At 42.3% G+C, this 11,483-nt stretch overlaps 2 protein-coding genes across 2 annotated transcripts; both read left to right on the top strand.

The window, feature by feature from the left end:
* The first annotated feature begins 560 nt into the window (after nt 1-560).
* On the top strand, nt 561-1,719 carry LOC134190323 (probable serine/threonine-protein kinase drkA). Its single transcript, XM_062658777.1, has 4 exons — nt 561-1,124; nt 1,228-1,458; nt 1,501-1,538; nt 1,652-1,719. Exons 1-4 carry the CDS (start codon nt 565-567, stop codon nt 1,717-1,719), a joined length of 897 nt encoding a protein of 298 aa, XP_062514761.1. The 5' UTR covers nt 561-564.
* A 7,548-nt stretch (nt 1,720-9,267) lies between these two features.
* LOC134190092 (probable serine/threonine-protein kinase drkA) lies at nt 9,268-10,503 on the top strand. Its single transcript, XM_062658517.1, has 2 exons — nt 9,268-10,036; nt 10,138-10,503. The coding sequence occupies exons 1-2, from the start codon at nt 9,336-9,338 to the stop codon at nt 10,379-10,381; spliced, it is 945 nt and encodes a 314-aa protein (XP_062514501.1). The 5' UTR covers nt 9,268-9,335; the 3' UTR covers nt 10,382-10,503.
* The last annotated feature ends 980 nt before the right edge of the window (nt 10,504-11,483 follow it).

Below are 11,483 nucleotides of genomic sequence, written 5' to 3'. Positions count from 1 at the left end.
ATACATAGGAACTCGGTAGGACATTCTGTGTACAGGCCCAACTGCCCAGCAGGATTTACAAGCAGTGACCTACGTAAGTACATGTGTTCAGAGTGCCCGTTCGGTTTCTATTCCCCTGCAACCAACTCCACTTGCTTGCGATGTCCATCAGGTCTCAATACATCACACAAGGCTGCAACCGACACAACCGACTGCAATCGCTGTTCATCCAATCATTGTGTTTACGGTAGTTGTACGGTCACATTACAAGGTCCCGCGTTTGATTACGCTTGTCAGTTTGGCTTTACAAAAGATGGAAACGGATTGTGCACTGTGGCCATTTACTATATTGCAGCAGCCGGATCGGTGGCAGGAGTCACACTTATCGTACTGCTCGTCGTGCTGGCAGTCAAAGCGAGAAGAGCAAGGAAACGGCACAACAAGATGCTGCAAGACAAAGATCGCGAATTGGTAGAGATGACAAACAGTCTTAACATTGACTCGAGAGAAGTGAGATTGCGTGCAAGAATTGACAAAAACGCTCCCGGCGGATTCGGAGAGGTTTACAGAGCAGAGTACAGAGAAATGACGGTGGCCGTCAAGAAGCTACAAGGAATACATCAACATCTCGATCGCATCGCCTTGGAGTTCGAGAGAGAGATCGAAGTGATGAGAACGATCAGACATCCCAACATTGTTCTGTTTCTCGGTGGAGGTCGTTGCCATGACGACGGCTGTCCGTTCCTAGTTGTGGAGTACATGCCTAGAGGATCGCTGACGACCATACTTGCCGACAGAGACATAAAGCTGGAAGAAAGTCTCAAGATGAGATTTGCAGTAGATGCTGCCAAAGGAATGAGATTCTTGCACAGTCAACGACCACCTCGCATTCATCGTGACCTCAAGAGTGCCAATTTACTCGTCAGCACTAAATGGGTAGTCAAAGTGGCCGATTTTGGAGCCGCTCGACTCGTCCGAGACGAAGGAATCAGTCAAGAAGCTGTAAGAAGAGCGGGACCGCTCGATATGACCGCTCCGCTTCTTCATGCAGACTATCACTTATCGTCAGGAGTCGGAACACCAAAGTGGAGCGCTCCGGACATACTGAACGGTCACAGTTACGGAACACCCGCGGACGTTTACAGGTAAGACACGAGCACGACTAACTACACAAACACATGCAATCGTCATTATTTCTATTGTTCCTAATAATGATGATTTTTGCACGTCTTTGTGTCGCTTTTATAGTTTTGGCATTGTGATGTGGGAGATTAGGGTACGAAAACTTCCTTATGACGACCGTTCGTTTAACTCCATTCTTGACTTGAAAGCTGCTGTTTTGGGTGGAATGAGACCGACCGTATCGGAGGACGATGACGACGACTACGTCAAGCTAATGTGTGACTGTTGGGCAGAAAGCTCACTAGAAATGCCTACGTTTTGTGAAGTCGTCGCTAGTCTGGAAGATATGAGCGAATTGTGTTTTCTGTAACTCCATATAAAGTCAGTTTGTGTTTTAAGACTTAGGAACACGCGTAATGTAAACTTGAGTGGTCAAAGTAGATAAAATGATTTGTAATCATTTTTTTGATCCACTGTTTCTCGACCAAACAGATTCGTGTATTCCAGTTACATATCTACTTGTCTACATGCGAAATACTCTGTTGTGTAGGTTGGGCTCGTATTGACTTTGCAGTCAAGCAGTTGTCAGTGCAAAACGACTCTTTTCTCGAGCAGTGAGTTTCGTACCTGATGACGTTGGTTTTCTTTAGTACGATTTGTTTGCTTTCTTGCTTGTTTTCTTTTCATCCGGTTGCTGCTTGTTGTCGGTAGACTGCAAGTAGTCGAAATCAGTAATTAGAGTTTTGCAACAGCACGACGTAGAACTTCAATGGTAGGAGTTGGATCTCGATTGCTCTTTGCCTAGGAGCATGAGAGTTATAAATAAAATTAACTAAAAGAGATTTAACTCTATCCTATGATAGGTTGAGACGATGAGTGATAGTACAGCATTGCACTGTAAAGCCTGGTTCACAATAGGTGCCGTTCACCTGAGCGGCAACAATCGGCACGAAGCTGACCAGAAACACATTGTGAACAAATTGCCGCGTGACAAAATCGGCATGTCTGCGGCAAATCGCTCGCTGCCGATGAAGTTTGACCAATCGAATTTTAGCCTAATTTGTGAATAGAGGCGGCGCGCACATTTGATCGGTATAGAACTCGGCAATCAGCGGTTTGCCGCACCATGTCGTGGAGATGAACGGAACATATTGTGAACTCAGCTTAACTTATAGATTGTTCATTGCTCATTTCTTACGTCACAATATTTTTACGCTTTCGTCACTTGCAGCAGTTGTGTGCATCTCGACCTTTATATTTACGCTGAAGTCAAGTGTGACACTACTCTGGTATGCAATTAGAGATGTGATGTAGGAGATGATGATGGCATGAACGAAATAAGTGTGCATACCAAACACTACCTAGTAGACCCATGCATCTGATCACTTTCTCTACTTGTATTATCAGACGTTCTCTAGTTATAGTTTACAATCTAAAATAGTTAGGCTATGGTCGACTTTAGATCGCTGTAAATATAAGTTCAGAAACGCACATCCAAAGTACTATTTGGAAGAGAAATATGAATTGATGTAAATATATTTGCTATTCTTTCTTATCTAGAGATAAAACTGAAATTAATTTAAAAATTTTAAAACAGTACGTTTCACTTATCTGAAACCGTCTAAGCATAAAATACTTATTTTTTCTTCATTCAATTTTTTATCAAATTCGTCAGTAACCCATCTACGGCGATGATGATAAGTCAGTATGTGGTAAATAGCGTGCATGGATTTGTTCTCGTATCTCCAGTCCCCTGTTTCTCCCATCCACTGCATAAAGTCATCGATTTCATGGCTCTTGCACGGCTGCACTTCGTTTTGGAAATACCAAGTTTTCAGAAAAATTTTGACTTTAGTTTGAATAGCCTTTGAAAACTTGGCTCCTACCAGGAGGTGTTCTGCTTCTTGGATTTCTTTCCCATGTCGTGAAAACTGAGCGATCTTCCAGATTTTCGGGAGCTCCGGACAGGACATGCTTTCAGCAATGCTCTAATATACCCGTTCTGTTCCAGGTATTACAATGTCTTGTCTATTTCATCAACAGTACATTCGATAACTGTAGAAAGATGAACATGTATATGAAGCAAAAAAGAGCCAGGCTACAGCATGATACCTTCAGTTGATTCAATTCATCACTCGAATTGTTTATTTTCTGAGTATGAAATGAAAAAGACCGTGAATACAAAAAATTCGACATTAATATACATATATGCGAGATTGCTGCATAATGTTTAGAGACGAATTGGGTAGGCATGCTTAGAATATTATGCACAGCAAAAATTTACCTGTTCTTTTCCGTTTTGCAGACGATCTAATATTATAATCACGTTTTATCAGTTTCCTTTTTTTGACTTTCTGTTTAACAACAACAAGGAACGTATGGAACACAGAAACACAATACACAATGTATGAACCTTCGGAGAATAGCTGCTGATAAACAATAATACACATTTTTGTGCTCAAATATGCTACTTGTAGATCACGCTCCTATACCTTGATCTGTCGGGATCTGTTGTGCCTTCAACAGAAAAGGGTACTTTTCCTGGCTTGAACGATACCTTGCATACGCAGATTAGTGATAACCATATGTCCAAATAGATACAGTGTGTATCTGAATTTTTTTGCAGTGTTGATACCGTTAAAGAGTCATTAGCTGTAAGGTGTTCGTCTGGTGAATAAGGTTTACTTTTCGTATCTCAATTCTAAAATCATACAAAAATTACAATTTAGTAACAGTTAAAAATCGTCTCTTTCAAGCCGTGCATTTCTCAATTAAATCAATTACTTGATGAATTGTTGTTTCTGTCCCTGTAATGCAATCACTAGAATGTGGATCCTCATCATGGTCGTTTTCAAATAGTTCATCTTTCTGTTCTCTCTTGGATACAGTACATGTATTGTATCAGTAAATTGAATTTTGTTAGATCTATAAATTGTACGCGTACCTTTCAACGGCCCGTGTAAGAACAATTCGATGCAATATCCACGTCCTCATGTCATTGGGATTGATCTAAAATTAATGAAGTCGACGTAATGGACTCAGTTAATGTTTATACCACTCCAAATCTGCCATACGTTGCCGGCTACACGAGGATTGTCCACAGCTGCTGAAAGCATGTTCTGTAACAACAAGTATATACATTTACTTTTGGAATTAGTAGACGAGTTTATACAGACTTACCACACAAGTCCATATTCCACAATTAAACGGATCGGTTTGTTGCGGGTAATTCTAGATGCATGAAAATTTCTTCTGCTTAACTACGATAGTACTAATACATCCAATTTACTTGAGGTATTGAGTATATCAACGACGAGTCGGTTACATCTAGAGTCGATCCATTGACTAAACGGTACACATCCGTAATCCACAGTCTGTTAAATACAAAAAAACGTCGTTAAAATTAAGTGACTTCGTCGACTCTATACTCCAGCATGCACACAATTGTAAGTAGCTATAGGAAAACTAAATCACTTTACTTCAAGTCAAAAACAACTTGTTCGTGCTTCTTTCCAAGCGAGTCAAAGACAAGAAAGACTTGATGAAATATATCCGTAATCTTAATTCATTGAGGAAATACAAATGAACACAAAGCTTAGTAAACAAATACATTCATGGCTTACAACTTCTATCCAATGATTGGTTAAGTAAACTGGAATGGCAAGAAGCTCATAATGAAAACATTTAGCTAAAAAATCAACACAAATCATTTTCTCAAAGTGTTTTTATACTTGTTTCATTCACTCTTTAGCTATGTAGGTTAAGTGAGTATTTATTCTTCGTACGTAGTATACCACTGAGCACTCAGTCTCCCTGATACTGAATGGTCGACATAGGGCGCCAGTACGGTCTGTTCGACAAGGACTGGAAAAACTCGCTTTGATTTTTCCTGACGTCCACAACTTTCAATGGCCATCGTGACAGCAATTTCGTGATTTTATACGTTTATCTTCTAACGTCTTGTCGTGTTTTACGCGCAAAAGATCACGCTAGATAGCAAAATCCCATTCGAACGAATTCGTCTGAACGGGATTTCGACATTTCCGACCGATCCAGAGCTGTTTCAAAGTACTGAATAAATTGATTCTATTGTGAAAAGTAGTGCCATTGCATTTTCAGCATCGGCAGACGTAAGATGTGAACATGAAAGCGTCGAATCTACCCGTCGAGATGCGCGAGTACGGTCTGGTTGACAGGGCCGTCAAACTTTGATTTGCTTTTCTGACGCTCAAAAGCATTTTAATTGGTTTCCATAACAGCGCAGGCAATTTTAGGTTTAGTAGATAACGTCTAACGTCAATATTGTACCAAGGCAAACTTGTCTTGGCTTCATAGGCGTTCTACGTCGTTTCTGAAAACGACTAGACTTTGCAGACTGAGTAAAAGTGAGCGAAATGTGTATGTATTGCATTCGGAAAGTTCAACGTCTCAACCGAAGACGAAAAACATGAAAATCCCATTGGGACAAAAGATTCTTCCCAGTCTCGTTCGAACGAAAGAATCCCAGTAAAAAGATGAACAGGGCCTGTAGTTATAAGACACACCCAGTTTCAGTTCGAGAACAGTAAATCGAACACGCCCACGGTGCCATCAGCGTTCTTGAACTGGATGACGAAACGATTACCAGTTGTTATGGCGACATAATAGTTAGCAACACCTCAAGAGAGCCTTCCGCTAATTAAACGCGCACCGCCATACGGACGACTGCAATGACAGACTTTGACAGGTAGCTTGCGTCACAGTATCAGGTATAATTATCACTGTCCGTACTTCGCCCACTCGGCATTCAACGAAACACTACAGTAGAGAAACTACTGAAAGTGGGCCTCGTTCAGTCGAAACCACCTAGAAGATAAATGTGTTAGTTGTGCAATATGTTTGAAACTGAGATTACCATAATTAATTGATATGATAATTTTTCGCAACTTTCAAGTTTCTGTCTGGTGATGTTGTATCAAACGTTTGCAAGGGTTGAGTGATGGATGCACGTTCTTTTTTATCTCACATGAAATAGAATAAGGATTTATTTATAGAATATCAGACGTAGAAAGCTATCAAACACTTCCTAGCAATTAAACCAGTAAACTTATCGTTTCGTTTTAGAAAAATTGAATATATGAAAGCAATAAAGTGATAAGCCGTCGAATGCAGTAAAGGTTATACGGAAAACTGCTGCACGTGTATACTGATATCTTTAATTAACATGAAGAGATTGAGGAGGGGAATGGACACATTCACTATCGCGTGGGATTTTCGACACTCAATACCTCTTGAAAGCATGCGAAGACATCATCACAGCGATAACAACGTTGCACTCCAATTGGCCGTCCGTCTGGCCGTTCAATGGTCCACTCACTAGAGCCCTAGCACATGCGTTCTCGGGTTAATAAATGTGAATCCAATATCCGCGTAAAAGTTGGATGATCGATCATTGTTTCAAAGAGAAGTAACTTGGCAGCCTCTAATTAGCTAAAGAAGACATAGATGACAACATGAAAATCCCGACTTGCTCGTGGTTGCATTTTCTATCTTTTCTTGGTATGACCAAAATCATTTTTACTTATTCTGCAAATGACAAACTCTTCAATGAACAAGACGAGACGCCCGTTCCACTTCTTGAATGGAATGAATATGATGCAAATCGATGGAATTTATTCGACCGTTGGAGATTCAACAGTCCGATGGGAAGAGAGCACGCAAGAGCAACGCCTGTTCTTATAGAAAGAAATGGAGAAACGCCGAGAGAAGTGATGGTGATGTATGGAGGAATACTCGACAACACTGACGATACAACGTGGACGTACGACCCTCACTTCGATACTTGGGAGGCACACAGATCTGCTTCCCCTCAACCGCAAGCGACCGTCTCTCACACACTGGTGACTCTGTGCCAGAGACGAGTACTCCTCTTTGGAGGTTGTGCGTATTCAGGCTCAAGCCACTGTCAATGCAGAAACGAAACGTGGAGTTTCGACACAAATCTGAAAGAGTGGAGACGAATTGAAACAAAGATTCATCCTCGTCATAATGACGACTACGTCACTCCTCGATGCAGACATGCTGCTGCTGTTTTACGTTATGACAATAGCTCGTGCAGTTGCAAGGAGTCGCTCGTCATTTACGGTGGATTTGAAAATAGGTCATACACTTGGAGTTCGGACTCTCGAGAGAATCTGGACGATCTTTGGCAGCTCGTCTGCAAAAACGAACATTCGCACGTTTACGAATGGAGAAAACTTTCTTCATCTCATCACGTCAAACCAAAACTGCAATATCCTAGTGCCGTTTCCGCCTTCCAAAATGCGAAAATGTTTCTATTAGGACAAACTGAGCAAAATAGATCTGGTCATTATTGGGAAGTATGGTCTTATGATGTGGTCGACGAAGTTTGGAGTAAAGTTGGGAATACGAGCAAACAGTCATCTGTTCCTGGACAAGGAGTTTACGTTACGGATGACCTTCAATCATATCACTTTCTTATTTCATGTTGTTCTGAACCTCTCACAGCCTTTGATATAATAACTAGAAAATGGTTTACTCCCACAATGCTATCAAGCAGAAAAGGGCCCGCTTCCTTGTCTGGTGCAGTCACTAGAATTAGTAGAAACGTTTTAGTTTTCGGTGGAAGTCCGTGGTTTCTTGGATACAATTATAACTTTAACATCATGTGGGAACTTTCTATATCATCTGCTCGTGTCTGGGATTGGTTAGCAAAGCCAGCCGCTGCAAACACAAGAAATCCTTTAGCGGGAATATCATGGACGGTGAGCGGAACGGTTCTGAAGCAGAAACACGTTCTAGTCTTTGGTGAAAGCCCGTTACTGAACAAGAAACAGCCAACTTCATTAAACCTATTACACATATTAGATTTAAAATCGTTGTCATGGTCGCCAGATACTTCGGAAAAGCGACCTCCTTTCAAATATGGTGCCGTTTCTGCTGTACTTGACGACTCTGTTTTTGTTGTCTACGGTGGATCATTGCCAGACCAATTGCAAAATTTAGGTAAATTTCTGTCTAGTGTAACTCCTGAAATTTGGGGTTATTATAGTGAAGTTAGAAGTTGGGTAAAATACTCCATGAAAGAAAAACCTCCTCCAAGAATGTCTTGCTCTTGTGCTACAACACACAATCAGATGATTATCTATGGAGGGTTGACAGTTAATCCAAAAAACATACTTGACGGTAGGATTATAACACCTCTCCGCGATCTATGGAGCTTTACTTTACCGCAGCGGAATGCTGCTATACGAAACTTATCAAACGACAAACACAATTCGGAGTGGCGTTTACTTGATAATTCTGGTCCCTTACAACCTACCGGAACGTCTTTAGTTGCCATTGAAAATACACTAATTCTTTATGGAGGATTCAGCGCTAATGAGAGTACAGTGAAAATTTCTTTTCAGTATGAATTCGACATTCAATTTACAATATTTGCAAACTGTACGAGTAACGTTTGGGAATACGACCTGACGAACGGTAGTGGATGGCAAGAAGTGAAGTATTCAGGGTTAGGTCCCGGACGTCGTTGTCTTCACGAAAGCCTGAGATATGGTAATCACATGTTGGTATTTGGAGGATGTCACAATCACGTGATCTGGCAAAAGAATACTGAAGTCAAACTTGGTTGTCCTGTTGATCCAATAACTAGCGGCATGTGGATTTACGATCCTTCTAAAACGTTCTGGTTGCGATTAAGTCAGTCTCCATTTGTACAACAGAACGGTATATTCGTTTCTTCTCTGATATGGAAAAACTGGATACTGGCGTTTGGTGGTGTGAGACCTTGGGCGATGAAAGATGGGATTATACCTAGGAACTCGATAGGACTTTCTGTGTACAGACCAAACTGCCCAGCAGGATTTACAAGCAGTGACCTACGCAAGTACATGTGTTCAGAGTGCCCGTTCGGTTCCTATTCCCCAGCAACCAACTCCACTTGCTTGCGATGTCCGACAGGTCTCACCACATCTCACAAGGCTGCAACCGAGAAAACCGACTGCAATCGCTGCTTATCTAATCATTGTGTTTACGGTAGCTGTACAGTCACATTACAAGGTCCCGCGTTTGATTGCGTTTGTCAGTTTGGCTTTACAAAAGATGGTAACGGACTGTGCACTGTGGCCACTTACTATATTGCAGCAGCCGGATCGGTGGCAGGAGTCGCACTTATCGTACTGCTCGTTGTGCTAGCAGTCAAAGCGAGAAGAGCAAGAAAACGGCACAAGGTGATGCTGCAAGACAAAGATCGCGAGTTGGTAGAGATGACAAACAGTTTCAACATTGACTCGAGAGAAGTGAGATTGCGTGTACGTATTGACAAAAGCGCTCCCGGCGGATTCGGAGAAGTTTACAGAGCAGAGTACAGAGAAATGACGGTGGCCGTCAAGAAGCTACAAGGAATACATCAACATCTCGATCGCATCGCCTTGGAGTTCGAGAGAGAGATCGAAATGATGAGAACGATCAGACATCCCAACATTGTTCTGTTTCTCGGTGGAGGTCGTTTCCATGACGACGGCTGTCCGTTCCTAGTTGTGGAGTACATGTCTAGAGGATCGATGACGACCATTCTTGCCGACAGAGACATAAAGCTGGAAGAAAGTCTCAAGATGAGATTTGCAGTAGATGCTGCCAAAGGAATGAGATTCTTGCACAGTCAACGACCACCTCGCATTCATCGTGACCTCAAGAGTGCCAATTTGCTCGTCAGCACTAAATGGGTTGTCAAAGTGGCCGATTTTGGAGCCGCTCGACTCGTCCGAAACGAGGGAATCAGTCAGGAAGCTGTAAGAGGAGCGGGACCGCTCGATATGACCGCTCCGCTTCTTCATGCAGACTATCACTTATCGTCAGGAGTCGGAACACCAAAGTGGAGCGCTCCGGAGATACTGAGCGGTCACAGTTACGGAACACCCGCGGACATTTACAGGTAAGACACGAGCACGACTAACTACACGAACACATGCAATCGTCAATATTTCTATTGTTCCTAATAATGATGATTTTTCCCTCTTTGTATCGCTTCTATAGTTTCGGCATTGTGATGTGGGAGATTAGGGTACGAAAACTTCCTTATGACGACCGTTCGTTTAGCTCCATTCTTGACTTGAAAGCTGCTGTTTTGGGTGGAATGAGACCGACCGTATCAGATCACAACGACGACGACTACGTCAAACTGATGTGTGACTGTTGGGCAGAAAGCTCACTAAAAAGACCTACGTTTTGTCAAGTCGTCGCTAGTCTGGAAGATATGAGCGATTTGTGTTTTCTTTAGCTCCATATAGAAACAGTTTGTGTTTTAGGACTTAGGAACACGCATGATGTATACTTAAGTGTTCAAAGTAGATGAAATGATTTGTGATCGTGTTTTTGATCCACTGTTCTCGAGCAAACAGATTCGTGTATTTCAGTCACGTCTCTACTTGTCTACATGCGAACTTCTCTATCGTTTTGGTTGCGCTCGTATTGACTCTGCAGTCTAGCTGTTGTCAGTGCAAAACGACTCATTTCTCAAGCAGTGACTTTCGTAAGAGATGACGATGGTTTCCTCTTAATACGACTTCTTCATGCAGTTGCTGCTCCGTTTCGGTAGAGACTGCAAGTAGTCGAAATCACTAATTAGACTATTTGCAACAGCACGACGTAAAACTTCACGGGTATACGTAGGAAGGAGGTGGAGTTCGACTGCTCTTTGCCTAGTAGCATAAGAGGTATAAACTAAAATATATTAAGAGGAGATTTAACTGTATCCTATGATCAGTCGAGGCAGTCAATGATAGTACAGCATTCTCCTGTAAAGCCTGGTTCACAATATGTGCCGTTCATCTGACCGGCAGCAAGTGGCAACGGCAACAGCGAATTTGAACAAATCGCCGCGCGGCAAAACCGGTACGCTCCGACTCGAGTGCAAGCGATACGCCGCAGGGGATAGAAACTTTCCATTTCTGCGGCAAATTAGTAACCGCTCGCTGCCGATGAAGTTTGACCAATCGAATCCTAGCATGATTTGTGAACAGAGACCGCGGCGCGGAAACACGTTCGATCAGTAGAACGCGGCAATCAGCGGTTTGTCGCACCGCGTCGTAGAGGTGAGAGGAACACATTGTGAACCCAGCTTAATTAATTAGAGCGTATAGGCGTAGAAATTTTGGACGTTTAGAAGGCCAATTAGCAGTTGCGGATCTAGAGGGGTTTCCGTAGGTTTCGTGGAACCCTCTAAAATTTTGTGACGTCATCACACAGAGATAACCGCGTGCCAGCAGTGCTTGTTACTTCCTGACGTGACACGCAGCTCACGTTTTAGTTTAAAGTAACTTCACACGGAAGTGCAGTACAGATTATGAACTTTCGACGTAGGTCCATCATTGTCGGACAGT

This window comes from Corticium candelabrum, chromosome 14 (genome assembly GCF_963422355.1).
Source record: "Corticium candelabrum chromosome 14, ooCorCand1.1, whole genome shotgun sequence".
Classification (NCBI taxonomy): Eukaryota; Metazoa; Porifera; class Homoscleromorpha; order Homosclerophorida; family Plakinidae; genus Corticium; species Corticium candelabrum.
Note: the sequence above shows the minus strand (reverse complement) of the source record. Positions and strands in the feature narration are given on the sequence as shown.